General features: G+C 34.6%; 1 protein-coding gene across 7 annotated transcripts in view; it reads right to left on the minus strand.

Annotated features, from left to right (window-relative positions):
• The window catches only part of PHTF2 (putative homeodomain transcription factor 2), a 137,466-nt gene that overhangs the window by 13,144 nt on the left and 97,591 nt on the right, over window positions 1-26,731 (minus strand). For 4 of the 7 annotated variants that reach the window (XM_069587791.1, XM_069587792.1, XM_069587793.1 and 1 more), the window contains 7 exons: window positions 20,768-20,954; window positions 19,109-19,264; window positions 13,470-13,691; window positions 5,972-6,100; window positions 4,261-4,533; window positions 3,901-4,032; window positions 1,706-1,792 (listed from right to left, as the gene is read on the minus strand). In XM_069587791.1, the coding sequence (XP_069443892.1) occupies window positions 1,706-1,792; window positions 3,901-4,032; window positions 4,261-4,533; window positions 5,972-6,100; window positions 13,470-13,691; window positions 19,109-19,264; window positions 20,768-20,954 (1,186 nt within the window). Of the gene's footprint in view, window positions 1-1,705; window positions 1,793-3,900; window positions 4,033-4,098; window positions 4,534-5,971; window positions 6,101-13,469; window positions 13,692-19,108; window positions 19,265-20,767; window positions 20,955-26,731 lie in introns of those variants that run through there. The other 3 variants (XR_011256646.1, XM_069587795.1, XM_069587796.1) reach the window with 3 other exon arrangements.

Genomic DNA, 26,731 nt, shown 5'->3' on the forward strand with positions numbered 1-26,731 from the left:
TTGATTGGGTTAGGTTTCTCTGTTTTCTGGTGTTCTGCAGTATCTTTACTGCTGTATCTCTATAATGTATCCAAGTGTCAATTTGTTTTTATTGTGGCTTCTTGTTCTTGTCCTTCCTAAACCTGAAAATTAATGTCTTCTACTAATTCAGAAAAACTCTTAAGTCATCATCTCTCCAAATATTGCTCTCTCTCTTCTTTCAATATGAAATCCCTGTTAGATATATGTTGGATCTTCTTTTCATATTTCCATCTCTTCATCTCTGTTCTATATTCTGGCTAATTTCTTCCACCTCCCAGCTCACCAATTATCTTTGTCTTCAATTTGCTGTTTCTTCTGTTTGTTGTGTTTTTAATGTCAGTGACTTTTTTTTTTTTAATTCTATGAAGCAATGCTCAGGTATTTTTCAAATCTATCTGCCTTTTTTTTCAATAGTGTTATCTACATCTTCAGTCATTTTAAACAAGCTTATAGTTTCTATCTGATCAGATCCGAAGTTGCTGGAGATGTACTCCTGCTGTGTGTTAATTTGTTGACTCACTCATGCTAGAAAGTTTTTTCATGTGTTCTGAGACCTGATGGGGCTTTAACTGTGCAAATTCTGTGAGGATTAGGGTTGATGTTCCCCAAGAACAGTCTTGGTTTAGCTTCTTTCAGGTATCCAGGAGTCTAGGATCTTGTTATATAAACTTCTTGACACAGCGGCTACAAGACAATATCTGTAATGTACACTTGAACCCTGAATCTGTATTAAAAGCTGACCTACATTTATATATTCTTAAGAGAGACTTTCTCTGCCTCCTTGGCCAGAACACTGGCAAAACTGGCCAAGCTCCCTATTGTCTTCCTGCGCTGTTGCGCAGCCTTGTCTTACTGCACCTCTCCACTGAGACTGTAGGCCTTCGAGGGTTTTGGCCTTGCAGCATCTGTATAAGGAGGGACAGCAGATCAAGGCCTCATCTCCTGTCCTCAAATGGGCGTAAAATCTCAAGTCTTTCACATACTAACACAAACAAAGCACTTCAACCTAACATTAACACATATACTTAACTGCTCTGTTTTTCACTTTTATCCTCATTTTTGGCCCCTTACTGTGTTATAAACTCAAATATACAAGCAATATATATATTTATAAAACACTTCACTTATACATATTAAGATGCTGGGTTTTCTTCCCCCAGTATTGTATGTTTTAAACCAGAAGAATTTTCAGGTAATCCAGCATGTCTTATTACTTGAAACGGAAGTTTAAATTTCATAGCGTAGACTATATCCTGAGATACTTTTGTGCTTCCCGACTAATCTTGGTCAATGAGAATTCTTTTTTCAGAGATGAGGCGGTCAAGTGACAGTGATATATTCAGGTATAAAATAAAAGTTAATATTAAATGTGAATAAAGCAGAGATCATGGAAAATAGTCTGAAAAATTTCATAACTCTAGACACTCATCAGTTTGTTTTGGGAAATAAAGGTGAATTGTAGACAAAAACTATTTTATGTTCAATTAATAGACCCCTGAAAATAAGTTAGTTATTATTCATCACGTAAATAAGTAAGATGCATTTACTTACTCTACTGAAAAAAAATAAACTGTAAAAATTCAATTTCAAATTACTTATTACTTTGTTTATTATTAGAAAGCCTTGGAGGTTGAATATTTATAGATCTGATCATCTAAGTTCTACACAAAATAAATTAACTCACCTGGGCACAACAGATAAATACAACTGAGATAGTCAACAAGAAAGCAGATGAAACTATAACATCAACTGATCGCTGAGGACCTCGACGCTGGGGGGAGAAAAGTGAAAACACTTTTAAATATATTTACTAATTAGCAGCTAATTCCATGCTTTCAGTTAAGGTACTGATCCATCACTGCACACTGACATAAGCTTATGACATTGCAAATATACCTGATTTGTGAGATGAATTTTAATTATAAACTGTTATTATTGCCTGAGGATTGGCAACACCATGAAAAATGGTGAATATATAGCCTAGAATTTGTAGAAGGATAAATCCCAAATATTCCATTTTGTCAAACACTAACTATTTATTCAACATGTTTTTTGAACACCTGCTCAGAATGAGGGACAGTGCTAGATGGTGGAAATATAGTAGAGAACAAAACAGACAAGGAGTCAAACATCAAGGTCATAGAGACAGATATACATGCAAGTTGTGATGAGAGCTATGACAGAAAGGTATAGAATGCTTTCAGAACACTGGTGACAAGTTTGGTACAAATATCATTTCCTTACAGAGATCTTACCAGGCCCATACTCCTCTCAGGAGGACTGTGTAGGCCTGGGAAGATCTCTCCAAGGAAGTGATATTTACACCAAAGTAGGGTGCAGTAGCATGATGGCACACGGCAGTGTTATTGGTAGAAGGAAAAGCAAGTGCAAGAGTGTAAAACAGAAAAGATCACAGTACATTCAAAGCACTGAAGCAGTGTAGTCTGGGAGGAAAGTATTTCAAAATGAGACAAGAGGGACAGGCTATCTGCAGGAGCTGAGTCACAAAGGGCATTAAAAGCCAATTAAGATTTGGTTCTACATCCTAAGATCAATGGAGAATTTTCAGAAGGTTTTAAGAATATGGTCAAACTGGCAGCAAACTGAGGAAAATACTAAAAGGAGGATACAGGAATGCTGAGAGGCCATATAAGACGAAACTGCAGTAATCCAATACAGGAGATAACTGGTGGCTGCAATTAGGTTGGGGAAATAAAAACAGAGAGAGAAGTAAATGGATTTGAGATACATTCTGGAAACAGAAAGGGTGGGAACTGAATAAACTGAATGTTGGAAATGCAAAAGATGAAGTCAGTACTCAGGATAATTCCTAGACCTAGGGTTACATGTTTCCCTCACTGAAGAATGAGCTCCTAATGGCAGGGAGTTTCATCTCATCAATAATGAATGGCACATGGTTAACATTAAATGAATGTTTACTGACTAAAATAATCAATGCATAAAAAAATGCAATACCTGCTCAGGGATGATACGGAGAGCAAATTTTAGGTGGCTTCTCACTAAGACAGGTAACAAGGATCATATCCATCCTTCCAGCGGTGTCACAGTGAGAAAAAACAATCTACACTGATCTGTGGCATTGCCCAATGAAGACTAACTTAGCTGAGTTTAACAAGTTAAATAAACAGCATAATGAATTTTTTAAAACAGAAGTGGAGACAAATACTGCAAAATTTTTCTACTTTTTCCTTGTTACCTCAAAATAAAAGTCATTAAAGATCTAAGCATGTCAGAGGATAGTCGGCCTTTGGGTCAATTTTATTAAGCTATGATTACTCCATACACAGTGCGTACGCAACAAAGAAATAATCCTCATAAAAATGTTTTCCTAAAACTAATTCAGATGTTTCCCATTTCCCTCCTGAGCTTTTATATCTTAATTCCATAATTAGGAAAGTTATTTTAAAAGATTAAAGGAAAAGAATGGCATGAAAAGGATGGCTTAGAATTGGAAGCTAAAGTTTTCAAATAGTAATAGGTCACCTCAGTGAGGCAGCTCATTGACAGATTTTTTTTTTTTTAATTTCCTTTTTTAAGCAGTGGGCTCCCTCTGCTGGCTTGTGGAGTAGTAGTAGTTGGTGAGATTTATGAACAAAAATAAATTTAGAACAATCTGATCTTGAATCATCTACCTAAAATGCATTTAAGTCTTCTGGACTTCAGATCTTTTACTGTAAAGAACCAGTTAAACATTTTGAATTTCTGCAAATGGATCAAAATGAACACTAGACGTGGCCACATAGCACCATGTGAGTACAAATCTGACTATAAATCTAGACATACATACATACTGACAAAGAACTGGAACTATGAGAGGGAGCCAGCAGGTTAAGAGTACTTTTATCACTACCATTCTACCTTAAGATAGGATCGGAGAGAGAGCCACATTTTTATATTCTGTACTTTCTTCAATCGGAAATGGGGAACCTCAGATTTTCGAGCCCTCCTTGCCGATGTTAAATGTCCAAAGAGTTTTGCAAAAAGTAATCGCTAAAAAAGATTAAAATAAAAATTAATTTTCAAGTAGATTACCACATAAAAACAAAAATAACAAAATAGAAGTCATTATGGTTTTATTTGGTTAACTATTATAAAAACAAAATGGGGAAATAATTAGCATGTCAAAATGATTTAATGAAATACTTAAATACTTCAGGAATACCATGAATATTATGAAAAGGATAAAATTCTCTATTGAGGTGTCCATATTATACTCACCTGTTTATAAGTTCTTTCTGCTACACAGAGCAAAAAAAAGAAAATCCACACAAGAGACACACGAACCACAAAGCTTATTATAACCATAGAAAGAACTATAACATCTTCATTAGAACCAAATGCAATCATATAAAGTTCTGAAGCAGAATGTGCTGTGAGTTGATCCAAGTCGGTAGCTTGGGAGAGTCGGAAAACAAATGGAGTTAAACCCAGGATTAGAGAGATTGCATTTCCAAAAATCTGGTAGCCTATTCCTGGTATATGGCTGTTTACCTTTAGAGAGAGAGAGAGAAATACACAAATTTTATCTACAGTAAAATTAATTCCTAATGAAGCATTATTTTATTTATAGCAATATGAAATTACTGTTATATATCAGTTTTAACACCTGAATAATGCAATTTAAATTTACTCAAAGTTTGAGAACCTATTACACATAAAATATAAGTCAATTTTTTCAGTTTTTAAAAACAGTTCATTATCAGATCTCTAATTCATTAAGTAGATGCAAAAGGATTTACTTACCTGGTCTTACCTGGATCTTGAAAAACATATTCTACTTATCTCATTATTTAAAACTTTAGAAATACTTACAAATACTGAAAAGAATGAGGAGATCTTATCTACTTAAATCCAGTTACAGAAAGAAATCTAGAATTTATACTTTATGTTCTTCTTCAAAGAGTTCACAATACAAATGGATAATCTCCTTAAACTGTAAAACTTTCTTTTATGTATATATACATACATGTATATACATATTGTTTTCTGAAACCATTTCAGAAGAGAGACTATGCTAGAGGGGTAAAAATTAAATAAGAACGAGGGAAAAAGGGGCAGGGGAATTATAAGAAAAAAAAAAGGAATTTGGAAATTGAATAATGGAAAATATAAAACTGGCAGGACTGGGAAGGATTTTAAATATCATCTAGCTACCTTTTTTATCATCATATTACATAGTATGTAAAAATTCACAAATAAGGTACAGAGTATTAACCAGATGCAAGTTTTTGGAGACTCCTTGTTAACAGCTTTTCATAGCTCACATGGAAATATGTAATAGGAAGTAGCTCAGTTTCTGAAACCAGTTATTTTAATTCCTTCCCACATAAAAGTATGCACAAGAGTTCTAACTAGCAACACACAAAAAATTTAAAATTCCAAGTTAAATCACGCCTAGCTGTCCATGGGAATTAGGCAAAATTTTTAAAGTAGTAATGATGTAATAAAAGAAATAACAGAAACTGAAGTTTAAATCTGTAGGATTTGTATTCTACATCTCCAAGTGACTTAAGATTATTTTACTGTTAGTTGCATTACTCTTGTATATTTAAGAGGCAAGCATCAATAGAAATTTTCCAGTGTGAATTCTCTTTTTTAATGTTTTGAGTAGTAATAAACCAATAAAGTGAGATAAATAATACAGAAAAACGTTTTCATTAACAATTGTATATACCTAGCAGCTCCTAAATTTGATCCACTGAAAGCAAAAAAATAGAATAACATAAAAGAAAATTTTAAACCATCAAGGTCTATTCTTGATCAGAAAATGAAAAGCACCAAAAAATGTTTGGTGACAAACCACTCAAACACAAGGAACTCTTTTTTTTTTTCAGGTTAAAGAAATGAGGTGAGTAGGTTGTAAATATAACACTTCACTAATCATTTACTATATTAATAATCACTATCTAAACAAAATTTAAAAACTCACTCTGTTCATTATCATTCCACTGATTTCAAGGACAGACATATCTGCTTTCTTGCAGTCATTGCCTTCCCATACGATAGCACTTATTTTTTCTAATCCCGGGTGGGAACTATGGAGCCAGGGCAAATGACTCTATAAAAAATAACCAGAAATTGGTGAGTATATTAACTGCATTTCAAAATAAACTGTGTATATATACATATACACACACACACAATTTTATCTATATACACTAAAAAACAGAAATTGGTGAATGCATTTATATTTATAGAATAGATATATCTATACAAAGCTATCTCATGTACAATTTCAAGGACACTAAAATTCTATCTTAAAATTAGTTAGCATATACACTGGACATGTAGCCTAAGAAATTACAGTTATAAAAATGCATATAAGTTTCAGAATCTATACTAGTGCAACTTATTGTTCAAAAATACTCTAAAATTTGTCAGCAAAGGCACTTAGTTGTTAATCTGTTTACATAACTCCTAATATATTAGTGTTCAAAGACAAATGTGCATCAAATTCATATTACTAATTATTCATACTACTGACTGTTCAACTTATGCACGTCTGATACGAAAGAAAATGATCATTGAGATCTGAACCTTTCTGAAAGACTAAACAGTGATATAATCTCATTCAGAAAGACACACACTTACCCTTAATACTTGATTTAGTTACTTTTCTGATTTTTTTAAATCTAGCATTTCTCCAAAGGATCCATTTAACTTTTCCCTTTGGAGCAAATATTGCAAACTGAAGCACATAGAACTAGAAGTATTCCCCCAGGTAAAATAAAGTATCTCTCACAGTTTCACAGAATAGAAAATGGTAGGAAGAAAAGCTGGAAGCTTTAATGCAAACAAAATCATATATTTAGTGTGTTTTTCTGTTTGTTTCAGATCTATAATTAAAAGAGTAAAACTTCAAAATAGGATAGTTGAGGGTTAAAGATAGCAACACAATAAAACACTAATCTTTGCATTATCAGATATCAATAGAAATAACACAAAAAGACTGGTCCCTCCTCCCAAAAAAGATTAGTTCCAGAATGAGATACAATTGATATTTTTAATATCATATTATTTCTAAGTTATTTTAATAACATTTCATTGAGAGAACTTCTAACAATGAACCAAAGAATCTACTTTAAAATATTCTTTGGCAGAGAAAAATGTGATTGAAATATGATAAAAGATATGCTTCTGCAGACTTAAGGAATATATTTTCCTCTGGAGGAAGTAAGTTGCACTGATTAATTTCAATTAAAGGTATAAAAAGTAATATAATAATATGCAAGAAATAAATATGGGAACTTATTATTCTGACCTCATACATTAATTTTACGTAAAGCTAATACACCACATTTATAGTGCACAGAGTAAAAAAAGTGATGACCAATTATACAGGCAAACCATAATGCCAGTAGTCAAGCTACTGGCAAAGCCCTTTTATGTGTAGTTATTTGGCTACCAAGACGGTTCCTCTGAAAATTTATCTATTCCAAAAACAGAGTATCTTAATATACTTTAACCTTCATAGTATATATTTCATTATTGGAGAACCTTAAGAGCTATGTGATACAAATTGTATTTTAAAATTTATCCCCAAACAAAACAGAAATAATTTACACTAAAACGTCAAAATTTCCCTGAAACTATAATTAAATTATGAAAAATGATGAAACCAAAAAGCCTGGAACAAGTATGATAAGCTGAATGGAAAGAGTGTTAAACCACAGAGGTAATAGATTAAAGCATCGATATACAAGCTCCTTTTTTTTAAACTCTTAGTCTGTAACAGTGAATTATATGAAGCAAGATATTCAATACCAAGAATGTCCATCTAGAAAAAGAAATGGGAAATCAAAAAATTCTTCATTCTAATTCTAAAAGTACTCATTTTGCTCAGGTAACTTCTAACTAGCATGTGATAGCATTTTCCTATTTCTAGAAAGGAAAAAGGCAAGAGCATAGAAAGCAACTAAAACCTGGAGAATTTAAAAAGATATAGGAATGTGTGTGTGCATGTGTAATGTACTAAAAGAAACATTCTTATTGAAATATACACTGCCTTTAGTACATGAAAGATTTTTTTAAAGGCTCAAAGAAAACATAAGAGCAAATCATTCCATTTTACAGCTTCATCAGATAACAGGTTCTTCTTAGCTATGTTTTTCAAGCTAAAGTTTAGAACTCATTCAATACTTCTTGTTATCCTTATCAAAATCTCAATTGCTTTGCTCCCTGTTCGGTCAAAGTTTTCTTGAAGTTTCTACCTCTGAGAACTATAGCAGTTAAAGTATGGCTTTACCCACTGAAAAATTAACTTCACTTGAATGTGTCTTGGTCACTGTTTGGTCACTAAGTTGTGCCAACTCTTTGTGACCCCATGGACTGTAGCCTGTCAGGCTCTTCTATCCATGGGATTTCCCAGGCAAGAATACTGGGGTGGGTTGCCATTTCCTTCTTCATGGGATCTTCCTGACACAAGGACCAAAACCATGTCTCCAGCACTGGCAGGTGGATTCTTTGCTGCTGAGCCACCAGGGAAGCCCCCAGAATGCACCTTTATATTATATACTCATCCGTGGCTACAGAATAAAAATTTTCTCTTTTAGAAATGTTTCAGTAACTATTTACCAAGAAAAGAAAAGAAAACTACATATTTGGTGACACACTGTCTAGAACACACTGACTGAAATGTTCAGTGCGTCTTCATGGGGAGGAATTTTCCAGTCTTTATCGTAGGCAGAAAAGGGTCCTCCAAACCTTATACAGATCTCAGCCAAACAAATAAACAAAAAAGGCAGCTTTTCATTAAAGGGAGCTAATTTCAGCTAAAACTGAAAATATGAGCTTGTTTTTAGAAGCCTGAGAATACAGAATGCATGTGAAATCGTCCTAAATCAAAAAGCAAAACCACTTTAAATCTAGAATATTGTAATTAATATGTAGAGTAAAACAGTAAAAAAAAAATTTTTTATTTTACCAAAAAAAAAAAAGGAAAAAAAAGATATAACAGATTTAGGACCAAAATTTATTCTATAGAGCATTCATTACAACAAAATTTTTTATCATTTAAGAAAGGTCTACTTAGCACCTTTTGAAAATTTTTGTTTCATTATTTGACTCAACTAATATTAAGCATCTACTATGTACCAAGTGCTGTGTGATACAACAATGAGCAAAGCAACGCGAGGTCCCTAGCTCTGTGCCACTTATGTGGTTGCTAAGAAAAGAGCTCACAGACATTTTCATAAACCTAAAATCCAGTTATTATCCTCAGTGACTTAGATGAATATACAGGTAACTCATCCATCACCCTTTTCCCATGCATTATTCTCTTCTCTCTTTTTTTTTTTTTCTACTTCTTAAATTCGAGGGGTCTTCAACTAGTCCCATGACCACACCCTGGACCCTGTCACCACACTGAAATGAGACTCTAACCACAGTCTTCCATCTTACCAGAGAGGAAAGATTCCACAAACCTTCAATTTAAAACACACTTTTCCTTGAACACACATATTCTTCAACCTATCGGTCTCTTCTTCTTCATATTTCCTTCTCAACTTAACATGTTTAGAGTCTTGCCTTATCCATTATTTTAACCAGCATAGCATCCCCTTTCCTGTCCCTTGAATAGCAACTACTTGGCACCTACACTGTGTGACTCTGGGTGCATTACTTAATCCTGAGCCTTCATCTCATTTATGAAACAAAAAACTACATTGACATAAATCATGGAGATTATATGAGACAATGCATCTAGACTACTTTGCACAATGGGTGATATATAGGGTCAATGCTTATTAAATCTTTGTTATTATAATTATTACAACTATATTCTAGAGAATATCATACAACTGTGTAAAACTGTTATTTTTCAGTCACTAAGTCATGTCTGACTCTTTGTGACCCCATGCACTACAGCACACCAGGCTCCTCTGTCCTCCACTATAACCCAGAGTTTGCCCAAATTCAAGTCCAGTGAGTCAGTGATGCTATCTAATCACCTCATCCTATGCCACCTCCTTCTCCTTTTGCCTTCAATCTTTCCCAGCGTAAGGGTCATTTCAAATGAGTCAACTCTTTGCTTCAGGTGGCCAAAGTATTGGAGGTTCAGCTTCAGTGCTAGTCCTTCCAATGAATAGTCAGAGTTGATCTCCTTTAGGATGGACTGGTTGGATCTCCTTGCAGTCCAAGGGATTCTCAAGAGTCTCCTCCAACACCACAGTCCAAAAGCATCCATTCTTTTCACTCAGCCTTCTCTACAGTCCAACTCTCACATCTGTACATGACCACTGGAAAACCCAAAGCTTTGACTTCACATACCTTTGTCAGGAAAGTGATGCCTCTGCTTTTAATATGCTGTCTAGGTTTGTCATAGCTCTCCTTCCAAGGAGCAAGGGTCTTTTTTAAATTTCATGGCTGCAGTCACCACTGACTGTGATTTTGGAGCTCAAGAAAATATTTTTTTGAAAATCCATCACTGCTTCCACTTTTCCCCCTTCTATTTGCCATAAGTGATGGGACCAGATGCCGCAATCTCAGCTTTATTTAACATTGAATTTTAAGCCAGCTTTTTCGCTAGCCTCTTTCACCTTCATCAAGACGCTCTTTAGCTCCTCTTTCCTTTCTGCCATTAGGATGGTATCATTTGCATATCTGAGGTTGTTGATATTTCTCCTTGCAATCTTGATTCCAGCTTGTGAGTTATCCAGCATGGCATTTTGCATGATGTACTCTGCATATAAATTAAATAAGCAGGTGACATTATACAGCCGTGATGTACTCCTTTCCCAATTTGGAAAATTGGATGTTCCATGTCTAGTTCTACCTGTTGCTTCTTGACCCGCAAACAGGTTTCTCAAGAGGCAGGTATGGTGGTCTGGTATTCTCATCTCTTTAAGAATTTTCCATAGTTTGTTGAGATCTACACAGTCAAAGGCTTTAGCATAGTCAATGAAGCAGAAATAGATGTTTTTCTGGAACTCCCTTGCTTTCTTCATGATCCAATGAATGCTGGCAATTTGACCTCTGGTTCCTCTTCCTTTTCTAAATCCAGTTTGTACATCTAGAAGTTCTAGGTTCACACGATATTGAAGCCTAGCTTGAAGGATTTTGAGTGTTTCCTTGCTAGCAAGTGAAATGAGTGCAATTGCATGGTAGTTTGAACATTCTTTGGCATTGGAATGAAAACTGACTTTTCCAGTCCTCTGGCCACTGCTGTTTTCTCCAGATTTGTTGGCATATTCAGTGTAGCACTTTAACAGCATCATCCTGTAGGATTTATAACAGCTCACCTAGAAATCCGGCACTTCTGCTAGCTTTGTTCGTAGTAATGCTTCCTAAGGCTCACTTGACTTGACACTCTAGGATATTCAATGTGAGTGACCACACCATTGTGGTTATCCAGGCCATTAAGATCTTTTTTGGACAGTTCTTCTATGTACTCTCAATCTCTTCTGCTTCTCTTTGGTTCTTACCATTTCTGCCCTTTATGGTGCCCATCCTTGCATGAAATTTTCCCTTGATATTTCCAATTTTCTTGAAGAGATCTCTAGGTTTTCTATTCTATTGTTTTCCTCTATTTCTTTGCAATATTTAAGACTCTCTCTCTCCTTCCTATTCTCTGGAACTCTGCGTTCAGTTTGGTATATCTTTCCCTTGCTCTCTTTTCTTTGCTATCTATAAAGCCTCCTCAGACAACCACTTTGTCTTCTTATATTTCTTTGGGATGATTTTGGTTACTGCCTCCTGTATAATGTTATAAACTTCTGTCTCCAGGCACTCTAACAGATCTAATCCCTTGAATCTATTCATCACCTTCACTGTATAATCATAAGGGATTTGATTTAGGTCATACCTGAATGGTTTTCCCTACTTTCTTCAATTTAAGCCTACATTGTGCAATAAGGAGCTCACGATAGGAGCCACAGTCAGCTCCAGATCTTGTTTTTGCTGTCTACATATAGTTTCTCCATTTTCAGGAACTAAGAACATAATCAATCTGACTTCAGTATTGACCATCTGGTGATGTCCATGTGTAGAATCATCTCTTGGGTTGTTGGAAAAGAGTGTTTGCTATGACCAGCAAGTTCTCTTGACAAAATCTGTCAGCCTCTGCCTTGTTTCATTTTATACTCCAAGGTAAAACTTTCTTCTCTGATTATCTCTTGACTTCCTACTTTTGTGTTCCAATCCCCTATGATAAAAAGGACATATTTTTTTGGTGTTAGTTTTAGAAGGTGTTGAAAGTCTTCACAGAACTAGTCAACTTCAGCTTCTTCAGCATCAGTGACTGGAGCACAGACTTGAATTACTATAATACTGAATGGTTTGCTTTGGAAAATGTGTAGACTGGGCAGCTACAAATTCATAGTTTTAGATTCCAGCTAAACAAAGATTTCATTCAACCAAGTAGGAGTGTGACTCTTTTAATGTGTTATATGGCCTGAACACAAATAAACATATACTCTTTCCTCACTATCTCCATTTCCCATAAATGATAATGCCAGGCCTTCACCACTGTCCACAAGCCCCTTATCCTATCTCACTTCTTTACTATTAAGAGACCATCTGGCCTCCAGCACTTCAGATAGAGATCATGCAGTAACTCTCATGGTCTGACTTGCTTCATGAACTCTTCCTCCTCTGCCTGTTTCAGCAGAGGATGTGTTCCTTGTCCTATTGGAGGCTAGGCTTCCTAAGTACACCTTTTCTCCAGAACCCTAAGAAACCAAAACTGTACCAATTTTCCCACCTGTTTTTCTCCTATGCATGTAAGTGCTCTCCCATCTTCACATCTAGCAGCTGGGGACCAAAACATTCCTTCACTTTCTCCAACTTGTCAGGGTTATGCTTCTTCTCTTTTTTTTTTAGTATTTATTGTATTTATTTATTTAGCTGCATTGGGTCTTAGTTGCATTGGATCTTCTTATTGTAGTTATATGTTGAAATGATATTATTTTGAATATACTGGGTTAAACAAAACACATTTAAACTAATTTTATCTCTTTAAGTGTTTTTAAATGAGACTACCAGAAAACTTTAAATTATGTATGTAACTCATTTTATTTCTGTTGGATAGCATTACTACAGGCACTTTGAAATAGAAATCTGATATTCATGAGGTGTAGCTGTGTGAATTATAATTGTATATGTGTGTGGAATTAAGGTTACAGGTATAGATGAATCTGACCATGAAGCATGCTTAGTGAGAAAAGAACTAACACATCTAAAGTACAATCTGACTTAGAAAATTCTATTTGCCAACAATTTCTCAGGAACATATGTTTGCAAGGTGATTGACAATCACTATATAAATACTGAGATTCTATGTTCCTATGAAGCCAGATCATAGGTCACATAAAGATTAAAATATGGGAACATTATTTTAATTGAATGTAAGTTTTCTCTCACCTCTGTAAAATGTACATACATTCAAAGGAGCGGGACCAACAGCCCCACACAACCCAACACTGTAAACCAACCTGATGAAAAGGGTCGTCTCTATATTCTTTTTTCACACATGGAGGATTAATTTGAGGATTTTCCACATCTGTCTCACTGGTACAAGATGATCGGCATTCTGCACAATGTAACAAGTCTTCCCATAATACATCTTCTGTTTCAGATTCTGGCCTTGTGCTCTCAGAATCCTGTCTGGAACTTGAACAGCGAGAGCTGCAACTAGTACCCGATTTAGGGGCATCCTGAAATCAAGATATTCTTTGACATTAATACAATTTATGTACCCTTTCCAACTCAATGGATTTTATCAGAAACATATATTGCTACTTTTTACTAAAACAACAAACACACTGCCAAATGACAGTGAAATAAATAGCAAAACATTAAAATACATATTACTTTTTAAGGAGTAACAAAATTTTCTCATATCAAAATGTGATTTCACATCTCAGCTCCAGTATTATTTTGCAGGCAAAAGCTTTGCCTGTTTTCTCTTAAACTTTATACAAAGTTCAGAATTCAAAGACTAGCCTAAATCTATATGGACTGCATAGTCAGTGAATACTAACCCACTTTAACTGATATATTTAATGAAGTTCTTTTCTTACTCTAGTCTTTCTTTTTTTTTTAGGTTTCATATATCTACTGTTTTCATTTTTCAAACAAAAGTTCAATAAATTGATATAAAATTAACAAATACTCTATACCAGGAAGATAACTGCCAACTTGTGTTTTTTAGATGTGTGCTGTGCTTAGTCATGCCTGATTCTTTGTGATCCCATGGACTATAGTCTTCCAGGCTCCTCTGTTCATAGGATTCTCCAGTCAAGAATACAGAGGGTAGTTGCCATGTTCTCCTCCAGGGGATCTTCCCAACTCAGGGACTGAACCAAGGTCTCCCGCACTGCAGGCAGAATCATTACCATCCAGGCAAACCCAAGAATACTGGAGTGGGTAGCCTATCTCTTCTCCAGCGGAACTTCCTGAACCAGGAATTGAACCAGGGTCTCCTGAATTGCAGGGGGATTCTTTACCAGCTGAGCTACCCAGGAAGTCCCAGGTTTTTTAGATAATCTATGGTAATTTAAAAAAAGGGAAAAACTAAAAGGCCTAAGTTAAATAATTTCTCATCAATACACTTTTCCACTAGGAGTTTTTTCAAATACAAAATAAATACCTTTGAGTAAAATTTTAATTTAAATTAATTCAAAAGTGAAAATGAAGTCGCTCAGTTGTCTCTGACTCTGTAGCCCTACAGGCTCCTCAGTCCATGGGATTTTCCAGGCATGAATATTGGAGTGGGTTGCTATTTCCTTCTCCAGGGGATCTTCCTGACCCAGGGACAGAACCCGGGTCTTCCGCATTGTAGGCAGATGCTTTACTGTCTGAGCTACCAGGAAAGTATTATTTTTTTTTAATAACTTCCTAAATAAAGAATGGTAATTAGCCATCCTTATAGTCAAGTACGCTGAAATTTTTGGATTTGTTTTTACCCATCCTCTGTTGGTAAGACTGTCAATTTTACTTGCAAATGTTTTATATTTATTCCTCTCTCTTTGCCATGTTACCACAACAGTTCAGATTTCATCATTCACACTTTATTTACTGTAAGACCTTCCTTATTGACCCCTATCTGAAAGGCCTTTCCCTATTTCTAGATTAACCTTCTCACAGTGCAGCTGCTCTTTCATTCCTCAGACTAAAATCTTTCTGTGGCTTCTCACATTCCTTCAACCTGCACGCTTGTCTTTCAATGTACTACTTTGGACCCTGATGTCTATTTCTCCCACAGCGACACTGGGCTACTCCTAGCCCCTCAACACAGCTTGCTCTTTGCCACTCTAGCCTCTGATCATGTTCCTAGCATGATTAACATTAATCATGTTAATCCTACTCTCCTTTAAAGTCTACTCTACAAAGTATCACGAAAATACCATCTCCATCCTTTCTAGCTGTCTTACGTTGTTTCTGAATCATCTACCAATGGGGAATAAAACTACTACCTTAAAGAGATACTGAAAATTAAATGAGAACTGTGGTTTTTAATGCAAACCTAGTACAAAGCAGGGACTCGACAAATGTTAGTTTAAAGCTACTCTCTACCCATGGCTGATTCATGTCAATGTATGGCAAAAGCCACTACAATATTGTAAAGTAATCAGCCTCCAATTAAAATAAATAAATTTTAAAAAATAAAGCTACTCTCTATTTAGAGCAATCATTTTGTCCGTGAAGCAAGTTGTTACTTTTTATGTTTATTTAATGACAAATTTTGCATTGTTTTCTGGCATCTGAAATTTATCTATGTTAATTAAATGCTCATGTAGTTCATATTCTCAAATATATTATATCTCTTAAATATACTATAAGTCCATGAAAGACAGAAACCACTTTTTTTTGCCATCATTAGCACAAGTAACAAATATCTTAAATGAATTAGATATATTATTGATTATTAATTTATTGATACTAGGATGGGATACCATAAACATAAATTTACTGCACTGATAAGAGTATTTATGGGAGGAACGCTGTTTGAGAGAGGAAAATTTTCCAGAAGAGCTGAGCAGGAAAATGAATAAAGAAAGAAAAAAGGGTAAAAATAAGTCAATTTTGTTTTAAGACATACACTCCCAAAATACTTCAGACTCAGTAATATCAACCATAATATTTGAAAGATAAACTGTTTTCATCAGATAGGAAGACACACTGCATGAAGTAATCAGTAATTGCTAAATCAAAATTTTTAATGAAACTAGATTATCTGTAACTAATTGCTGATGCAGACTTGCTAACCAGATACAAATATAAGTAATAAGATTAAAGGCCTGATAACTGTTTAGGTGAAACTAATGGGTGATTTCAGGGATTAAAAAAATGTATATGTAATTCTTAATAAATGTATTTCATCAAATATTCATTGCTAAGTGGGCCATTTCACAAATGTCAAATCTAAACATTATTACCTATAATTGCTTACATTTCAAATAGAATTTTACCTGAAATATTTAGGTGGTTAATGGCCACTTTAAATTTCACTACAAATTGCTGAATTAAGCCTAAAAGTAGGGAATTTTACAACTGAAGAAAATAGCTCAATGGGTCATTCAATATGGTTTGCTCTGCTTATCTCAAATCTCTAGACTGGTAGTTTCAATTGAGGATACAATCATATTAATAAAGACTATTTATTTGAACTGAAATAGTTGAAGGGAAGAAGCATTTATAACATAAATGCTTTGTGCCAGGCAATTATGCATAATCTTATTTAAACTTAACAATCTGATGAGGCCAGTCTCCTCTCCCCACTGTACAGAAGCAGAAACTGAGACGCACACAAGTTAAACAATTTTTCCAAAGTCACTTAAGCAGTCTGACTCCAAGCCCATTGTTTCTTCATTATGCTTCCCATTATCAGATGAAAAGCTAATTCACAACAGGAAATAAAAACTGAGACACTTGCAGAGTTAAACAAAGCAAGACAGAGCTAAGAAATAGTACAAATGCTTAAAAGGAGCTACCAATTACCCAGGACATCTCCTATATCCCAGATAACCAAGTAATTCCACCACCATCTTCCCAATAGGAGACTGCAAGAAACCCATCAGACATGGTAGATATTAACAGCAGAAACAGGCAAGGAACCAGGGTAGGGGGTTGAGGGGTAAGAGACAGAAGGGTTAAGTCAAAGTCCAAGATACTGAATGGCAAGATCACACCTCATCCCCAACTCCCTTGGTGCCAAACACCATGACAACACGGTATAGTACCTACCACCCCCACGCCACCAGAAGACTGGATGATTTCTTCCTGAAAAACAAAATCCCCCTAAGAAGCATATCTACAGATGCTAACATCTGGGAGGCTTACAACAAATGGCTGAGTTCCTGAAAAGTACTCTTATAGTGAGGCCCATCAGTCCTGCTCCTGCACAAAGTGTTTCGCCAAATGATTTCTTTGTGTCTCACCCTAAAAGAAAACAGTATCACCAGTAATTTGAAAAGTACAGCAATAACTACATATAGATGCAAAACAACACTATAAATCCTGTTTGAATTTTACTTATTCAAAGGAGGTTTTGTTTTGCTTTTTTAATAAAACAATAAGAACAACTTTTCAGTTGGTTTGACTTGAGAGTAAAAAATTTTGAAACACAGCCTTTTAAATATCCTTGAGTCTCAAGTTTCTCACTTCACAGATGAAGAATTTGAAGATCTGATTTTATTTTTAATGTAATCTTTTAGATCACTTTTAAAAGATTTAAAACAACCACTGCCTACTCTCTAATTATTAGCCTTACTTAGCTTAGAATCTGGAAGATGTGAAGAAACATTAATTTAAAAGTTAAGATTAGCAGAATAATGTTCTGTCCTTCAAGAGTCTCAATATCGGGACTTCCCTGGTTGTCCAGTGGCTAAGACCCCTAGCTCCCAATCCAGGGGGCCCAGGTTCAATCCCTGACCAGGAAAATAGATCCCACATGCAGTAACCCTGGCACAGCCAAATAAACAAATAGTTTAAAAAAAAAAAAGAATCTCAAATCTCAAAATATAGTTGCAAATCAAGAAAAGTAAAGATTATGGGTAAAAAAAGTAACTTTAAAACCAAATACGTTATTCTATAGGAGAGTGGAGACCTCTTTTTATAGAAGGTTCTGAATCCTTTCCAGGACCAACAGACTTTCACCTGTTTACAGACTAAGACTATAAATTTCACAAGCATGGTTATCTGGCTTAGGAACAGGAGATGGAACATCAGTTGTGGGCGAAGAGGCAATGAGCAGACACACTGGCATTATGCGTCTTTCAAACGGAGACACTAACAGAAGAAACAGCCATAGTTCTCAAGAAAGATTAACTAGAGACAGAATCACAAAGAAAAGTATAGGAAGAACAAGTAACTCCTTCAATCTTAAAACTCTTAAGGTTTTCATATTACAACATAGCATAATATTAGATTTTTCAGAAGTTTGACTCTAAACCATCAAGAAAAAAATATATATTCTAATATAGTACAAAAAGAACAGAAGGTAACATTTATCAGCAAGTGACAAAAGGAGTAATTCATGTGCCCTGAAGAAAGACAATGTTCTATCCTTAAGAAAATGTGAAAATACAATTGAATGAAAAAATCTTTTTCTATTGAAATAGTTTCCAGAGATATGACAACATCAAGAGATGCAATAAAGTTGGAAAAAAAGGTTTAAAGAAAAACACACATTAATAAAGAAATATAAGAGTTATAGAAGAAAAAGGAATTGAATTTTATAGTGTGGGCAATGTAACTGGTGACAGTGACAAGAAAGAAGTCACTTAGAATAGTAACACTGCTATAATTTAGAAGTTGTAAAGCCTTTTCAAATTGTGGAAATCTAACATGGGAGTTCAGATTGTCTCTCCAGAACGCTCTTTAAAACAAAACAACAAACTCAATGTATGAATCCTCAGAGATGATGCACAAAGTGAATAAAAGTATGTGGCTATTTATATGTGAAATATATAAAACTAAAAGTACTCTTCTATAAATTCAGATCATATAACAGTAAGATATTGAGATTGATGGGAGATATTTATTTCAGTAATATATGCAATAGTTGAAAGAAGTTGTAAATGAAAAACATATAGATAAATATGCACAAATGTAAGGCCAAAGTAAATACCTCATTAGGGTAATGTTTCTTATAATGGTGTGACTTTCTATTCCGAAGAATGCTCTCAGAAGTCCTGTCTGCATGACGGCGTAATGGGTATCCTGTTTCTGGACCTTCTTCACTGGAGACTTCATCAGAGACATGTGTTACTGTCCTTTGGGTATCCTAAGTTAGGAGTATGCAAAGAGGATCATTGGTAATTTCTGACTAAACCTGTAGCTTTAAAACTGAAAATTTTAAATTATACATACATATATACACATACCTTCAAATACCTCTAAAAATTTCAAAGTAACTGATTAATACCACCTGATTTTCTAAAAAACATCTTAAACCAGTGACTTTGGTACTGTTCTGTCAAGAGTAACTCAAGTCATTTATCAAATATTGTCCTACAATGTTTCTGTTCAAAAGATCTGAAATAGCTTATAAAATTATGAGAACATAAAATAGTATAAAAGTAGAAGAGAGACCCTTTAAAAGAAGCTGAGAGACCTAAAATGTATTTACTGTTTTCACAAACCAAAAATGCCATAAAACCAACCCTGTTTTAATAATGGTTTACAAGGCAAGATGAGGTGACTGGTAGCCAAATGAAACACGTATCAGACAGACAACATCGTGTACACATTAAGATACCCAGATTTTAGAAATTCTGAAACCAAGAGACTTCAGAATAGGTATTTTATTGATACTTTCATGTTCCTCTTATAGAATGTTAGTAGGTAATACATATCTGGAAATGTGTTTGAAAACTGCATAACTAAAAACTTTGTTTGTTGAGACATGCTAGTGATGTGAGGCTCACATTACCAGAGAGTTAAATGCCTCAAAAATCTAAAATTATGGCAAGGGACTCTATTTTACTGCCACTCTATGATATTTATTATATAGCTACAGGTACTGAAAATATATATACTGTAAAGCTATAACACATACTTTACTCAAACAGAGAATTCTCTTTTCTTCATTTACTATTCCTCAATAGCCACATTCATGTTTATATTTCTAAATGTAACTAAGGTATTATCTTTTAATTTGACCAAATTTTTTCCTCTGTAACAGCTTTTAAAGAAAAAAATTATCTAACTAAAAAACTTCAGGGAAATGAAGAGAAAGAAGATATTTATATTAGGCTATGTTACAATAAACCTAGGGTTTCTTTTAGAAAAGTAAATAAACAATTGTTATCCTTAAATATTTTCTCTAAGAATTTTAAAAAACAAAACAAATGTGCTGACACCAAAGGTCACAAAGGTAGGAAAAACAAAGTAAGATTTTCTTATAGAGAACATTAAAGGAAAACCAGGGTCCTAGGTTAAGCTTTTAGATTAACATAGATCTTCCATTTGAAACAAATTCATTTACACATATGGAAATGGAGAAATAAAAAGTAAGGTTTAATGAACATTAATTATAAATTTAAAACTAATTTAACATTTTAGAAAAATTGGAGTCAATTAATTTAGAAGGTGCCAGGTTATAATGGAAATCAGGCTTATTCACATTACTTTATCTATTTTCAGCATTATCAGTGTTATTTGTAAAGGCTCACAGAATAAATTCTGGAGAATATATATACACTCAAGGGTAACTACTACGTCTAAGTCACTTTCCATTAACTAATGTAAAATCTCACAAAGCATTATTTTTTTTAATCACACGTACTTTGCTGGGGATGTTCCTCAGTGTTCCAGTGTTCCAGGTTGCCTCTTCTGGTCGAAGAGTTTCACACTGAGGTTCATGGCTTTGTATTCCATCTTCACTGCTTTTAACAGTCTTTTTCCCATCAAGGGATACATAGCCATTGTCAGTCTCAGTTGATTTATCAATTGAATTCTTTGCTTTCTTTGATCTACAAAGAAAAATATGTGAAATGTGTTATATGGACTTAGTTTATTTTGGATAGGTTACCAGCAGAAATTACAGTCTGCTAAAAATTAAACATGGTAGTTATTTCTCAGGTTTTAATTGCTATCTTATATTTACAATAAATCATTCATAAAAATAATATCATAAAAATAAATATGAAAACCAAGGTCCTATTTTACCTTACTTTATAAGTTTTAAGGTTTTACAAAGAGCAATTCTAAGAGACATGCCCTAACTTATCAAACAATATTTGGTCAAAATCAACCAGTCTTTGAGCAAAACCTAGATCAAAATTTGGCCCATTTTATTATGGTTAATAATATACTTTTAAAGACTAATTTTAAAAAAACTATCTCAGTAATTACAAAATGAAGTTACAATTAGTGGTTTAACTTAATTTTAATACTCTCTTTTACCCAAACACTTTACCATAAGTGTGGATATCTAAATACCTCTGATAAATTCATTTTAATACACAATGGAGACAAACGACCTTTGTAACATAAAAGCACATGAAAAAAGGGAAAACTTGATACAAAATTCTACATAATGGAAGAAGTAAAAATGAAGAACACATAAAGAAAGAAGTAACCTCTTTCACCCACTGAAATACTCTAGGAAAAATGTCAGTAATCATATAGCTTACAAGTCTCTAAAAGACTACACTTGAGGGTCTTCATTTACAGGAATTAAGTTTTTCTCAATACATAATATGTAACATGGAAAATAAGAAATCATTTTTGATTAATAGACAAATGTTTGAGGGATCCAGCGGGTGAAAGAATGGCTATTCAAAAGAAATGGTTAGTAGAAGAAATACAATGCAAATCCCACACAAACTTAAAATGTGCTCAATGCAGATTAAGTCTATCATAAAACATTATTAAAAAGCAACTGTGTCTAATTGTATTCAAAATAAATTTCCTTGAATTTTCTCTAGAGTATCGGCTTTGTAAGACAGGAAAAATAAAACTAGTACAATGCCTTCATGTAGGTCAAAAAACAGAACTTTTAAATGGTGGGGGGGAATGTTTCTTTGGGAGAAAAATGTTATCTTTAACACTACAGTTGCTCAGTTCTATTGGAATATATCAGAACTGTACAAGACACTATAACTCATCTATGCTAAATGCTCGCTTTGGAAACAATAAATCAGAAATAAAAAGAGGTGTAGATGATTAATTTAAGGTCACACAGTCGGTTAGAGCCAAAGCTGACATCAGAACACAGACCTTCTGACTATGAGGTGTATTCTCTATATGATCTCCAACAGCCCACTGCTCAGGAAACTGCCTGTTAAGATTTCTTCTTAACACACTCAAGGCCTACAAAGTTTCTCTTACACTTCCGACCTTCTTCTGTAAGATTATGAAAGGGGACAGACAGATCATACCTCCCACATGCTCTACAGAGCTCTAATGCTTCCTTCCCGGTCACCAAGAACAGATCTTCACAAAGGTGCAAGATGCAATGCCCAATCATCTCACCCTTTTCTTTCTGTATGACCCTAAGAGGCACAGAGAGACTAAGGGCATGCACAACAGAACAAAGATCATTTAAGAGTGGCAGATGCAGGGAGGAAAATGAACTACGGGAGAGAGGAGAGACAGGGCAAAAGAGAAAATAAAAGGTGCAGAGAACACCTGTAACCTTCTCTGCCTACAGAATGTCATTTACTGTTCCCTTTACCTCTCCCTTGAACACTGTGCAACATGGAGTTGTAGAAAAAGACCAAAAGAAGTGAAATTACTTGACCTTATAAAAATGTGGGAAACTCAGACAGTGAAAGAGTGTGCTGGAAAGGTATTATGAAGCTTCATGGAAACTGTACTAGGTTGGAAAGGGAGGGTGAGGCCGTGAATAAGAGGAAGGGAGACTGGAAAGTTAGCAGAATAGAGTCATTAATCAGCCAGGATATGCAAGGAGAGAAATTTATTTGGGAAGAAAGATGAAAATGTTGGAGCTAAAGTCCCCAGGAACATCCTGAGAAAGATCAGTAGACAGTTGATAACACAGGCCTAGAAGACAATTGTTAAAGCAGAAAAAGTAGCTGTAACCTTGAAGAGTAACCCAGAACCCCAGAGGACCAAAAGATATGAACCTAGGAAAAGAGCTTGAATCTGTGATAATGGCTGCTTTAAGAATATTTCTAAAGAGAATGTATTCTTTCTTTACCAGGACAGAGTAGACTATTAAGCCAAGAGAAAGAGTTCTAGTAGAACTCATTCCATATAATTTTCAGCTATCTCCTACTTCCTCTCTTCCTTATCTCTGCCTCCTTCCAATTTTCTCTGGGCTGTTTCTCCCAGTATCTCCTGAAAGTACAAGTAATGCTGTGAGAAGGTATGAACAGTAATTTACTAAGCTACAGTAGCTACTTGATATTTCTCTCACACTAAATGCACATAAGTTGAAAATCCAGCTGAAATAACAAAGAAAATACTAAATGTAAGTACCAACCTCAGGGCTTACAAAGCAGCTTAAAATACAAATTGAGGCATACTGGCAGTGGCTGATAACAGCAGTGGTAATAAGAGAGTTGCAAGAGCATACACTAGTTGGAATGGAACAGCAGGAGCAGCCCAGCAACAAACAATAATGGCAACTAATCTGAAGGCAGTTTTAGGGCAGGGGGCAAGGTGCAGCCCAGAGGACTGGAAATGGGCTATCAATACACACAGAGGATTAATCGAATAAGTATATTCAGGATTGGAACCAGGTTTTTCAGTGACAGAGAATGAAAATATAAAGAGGAGAAAAGATACAATGAGCTTTGTAGTACTGTATCTGAATTGGAACTATCTCTGAAAATCCATGGCTTATATCTAGACAAAGAAATAAATATAAATGTAAAAGGACACACATACATACACACACACACACACACACTTTCTAGCTCTTTCCACTGAGAAGGCTCCAGGGTGGCAACATTACAACAGCAATGAGTGTATCCAGCATTCAGAACTTAAGTTTCCACACATTACTCTCCTTGAAAAAGCAGTTCATCCCAAGCCTGAGGAAGAGAAAGTACAAGTTGAACCTGGAAACATTTTGTTGTACCAAAAAGTAAGGAAGGGTTCAGAAAATGACAAGGACATCCCCCAAAAGAAAAGAAACTGCTCTAAGGTATCCCCTGGCCAAACTGAAGCCAATCTAGTCATCCAAATAAAAAATGACAATAACAAATTGAAAAAATAAAAATCTCTAAGTAAATAGTTAAGGGAAAGCTCTTCCTTGAAGTCAATGCCAATTAATAAATGTAGAGGGAAATGATGTCGTTAGAAAAATTACCATTTGGCAACTACCATAATTCAAGCAAGAATCATCAATAGATGCTAAAACTAGAAAGAGAAAGTGGGATCAGAAACAGGTCATTTTTACAGTTAATGTATCTCTACACAGGATATCTGTTGACTACAGAGGAAAAGTATATAAATTTACAGTGGAGAAATTAAGCTGCTGCTGCTACTGCTAAGTCGCTTCAGTCATGTCTGACTCTGTGCAACCCCACAGATGGCAGCCCACCAGGCTCCACCGTCCCTGGGATTCTCCAGGCAAGACCACTGGAGTGGGCTGCCATTTCCTGCTCCAGAAATTTAGCAGACACTATCTTAATCAAGTGATTCATATAAATATCACTAGTGAGGAATAATCTACACTGTTTGCCATCTGATAGTACACAATGATATTCCTACCAAAAATGTGCAACTGGGATATGAAGAAATATCACACAACTAACTCAGTGGTGGGCTGCTAAATGTTGAACAACCAGCTATCCAGGTGTAAAAAGTCCTTGTCTGTAGTGTTTTCTGATTTCCATAGTGTAGATAATCCTATCATGATCAATTTCAGACAGCATAGGGAAGAGATATACACTGAGCTCTCATGAGTCACCTGGAACTAGACACAGAAAACCACTGACACAAACCCACATTAAGGGACATTCTACTAGGTGACTGCCCTGTATCTTCCAAACTGTGAAAAACAGGAAACTTCAGGCAAGACTGAAGTCTGTCCCAGAGTGAAGGAGACTAAAAGGACATGACCCCTGAGTGTGGCATATAATCCCAGATTAGATCCTTTTGCTGCAAAAGATATTAATAGGGACAATTAACAGAATTGAACTGGGTCTCTGGGTGAAAAATGTATGGGAGTTCTTTGCACTGTTCTCTCAACTTTTCTGTTAACAATTGTTAAAACTGTTTCAAAGTAAAATTATACATTTTTAAAAGTACAAACTGATTACTTTAGATTTTGACATAGGAGAAATGCAGGAAGGAGAAAATGTAGGAGAGCTAAGTTCAAAAAAACATGTAGGTTAAAGAAGGTCAAAAATGTAAGTTAAAGAGGTTAAACCTCCAGGCAAGGTTTAATTTTACCACTGATTGCTATATCATTGATATTGTCATTAATAGCTGAAAGTAAGAACTTCACAGAGTAATAATTTCTCAAAAGGAACACAGATTACCAAGACTGAGATTTTAAGGAATTCCTCCTATTTCTTTATAGAAGAGAATAAAACTGTTAGGGAAAGACAGTGGGAGTGACATTCAGTTTTAAAAAATAGATAACTGTGAAATTCTACTTAGAATATATTTTTTTAAAGGGAAGTGACTTCTACTTAAGAAAACTTTAAAATACGCTAAAAAATAAACTGAAGGGAGATAAACATCATTTTGATTTTCTTCCTTTTTCTTTTTTTGGGGGGATCATTTACTAGAATTTCCTCTTTTACAGGAGATAATTTAGTCAGTTTATTATTTTTTATTTTTGTCAATATTAATAGCGCATTGATTTTAAAGTAAACACATAAAAAATATAAATAAATAAATAAAATAAAATAAACACATGTATCTAAATCATCTTTTTCTACCAAAAACAAAAAGCAAGGTAGAAAGAAGCTAGTTAGGAATTAAAACCCTACAGTATAGAAAGAAATGGTGCTTTTTACTATTATTTACAAAAAGATCTTACCTTTTGATAGCTATATATAATGCATATAATACAGTCACCTAATAAAACCAGAGTTAACAATGGGCAGTGAGGTTAGCAGTATCTTAAAAAAGGAGATATACAAGTCTATATGATTTTACTTACTCCACAACAGAAGTGGTATTTCTTGCATCTGGCCTTTTTTTAACTGAAGTATTGTTGATATACAATATTATTTTAGCTTAAGCTGTTAACAACATAGTGGTTCAGCATTTACATATTGCTGCATTGGATTCTGGACAGAAAGCATCTGCAATGACAGAATGTCCAACTTCACTGCCATGGCCATGGCTTATAAAGGGACTGATAACTAATAAACACTTTTGGAAGGCATGACCTGTGTAATACTTTCTTTGGAGTATAATGCTTGACATTCAAAGGAGGTAGCTCTATGTCAAAAATATCTTAGGAGGACATGACTTTAATTGCCTTAGTTCCTCTGTGAGACACAGTGGGAGACAATTTGGGTCTTTTCTGAAAAAAATGTAAGTAAATTTTGTACATGTACGATCTACACCATAAATAAACGATGAAACTAAATTTTTTCACATTAAAACTTTGGCCAAAAAGTTAACAGAACTTTTAAAGAACTACTTAGCTTATGAAATATCCAATCTACTATGCCAAACATGAGAATTAGTGTGTTTCTATATTTAAAAACCTAGTCAGGTTATCAAGAACACTCAGAATACTCTGAACTGCTATGGAAAAAAATGTTGGAAGTATTTTTTTGGTGCTCTCAAAACTGTTCAGAGCTATATAAACTGA

This window comes from Ovis canadensis, chromosome 4 (genome assembly GCF_042477335.2).
Source record: "Ovis canadensis isolate MfBH-ARS-UI-01 breed Bighorn chromosome 4, ARS-UI_OviCan_v2, whole genome shotgun sequence".
Classification (NCBI taxonomy): domain Eukaryota; kingdom Metazoa; phylum Chordata; class Mammalia; order Artiodactyla; family Bovidae; genus Ovis; species Ovis canadensis.